General features: G+C 23.1%; 1 protein-coding gene across 2 annotated transcripts in view; it reads left to right on the forward strand.

Annotated features, from left to right (window-relative positions):
• Positions 1-277, forward strand: part of LOC111803981 (coatomer subunit delta-like) — a 5,704-nt gene that overhangs the window by 1,006 nt on the left and 4,421 nt on the right. For both annotated transcript variants that reach the window (XM_023688609.1, XM_023688610.1), the window contains exon 2: positions 103-169. In XM_023688609.1, the coding sequence (XP_023544377.1) occupies positions 167-169 (3 nt within the window). In that variant the 5' untranslated portion in view covers positions 103-166. The remainder of the gene's footprint in view (positions 1-102; positions 170-277) is intronic.

Consider the following 277-nt stretch of genomic DNA (forward strand, 5'->3'; position numbering starts at 1 on the left):
TTTTTTTTTTTTTTTTTTTTTTTTTTTTTTTTTTTTTTTTTTTTTTTTTTTTTTTTTTTTAGATTTCCGAAGTGTGTATAACTAACAAAATTTCATTCCTAGGTGCGGAAGACAAAAGCTCTCCTATCTGAAGTCGGTGGTTGTTGGTTTGCATTCTCATTAAAAAATGGTAAAGGAATTTATATATGTTATTGAACCATTTGTTGTCTCTTTTTATCCGCATTCATATGTAAAATTTATACGAAATTATCCACAGTATTTTTTTTTTTTTTTTTTT

Source organism: Cucurbita pepo, chromosome LG10, assembly GCF_002806865.2.
Source record: "Cucurbita pepo subsp. pepo cultivar mu-cu-16 chromosome LG10, ASM280686v2, whole genome shotgun sequence".
Taxonomy (NCBI): domain Eukaryota; kingdom Viridiplantae; phylum Streptophyta; class Magnoliopsida; order Cucurbitales; family Cucurbitaceae; genus Cucurbita; species Cucurbita pepo.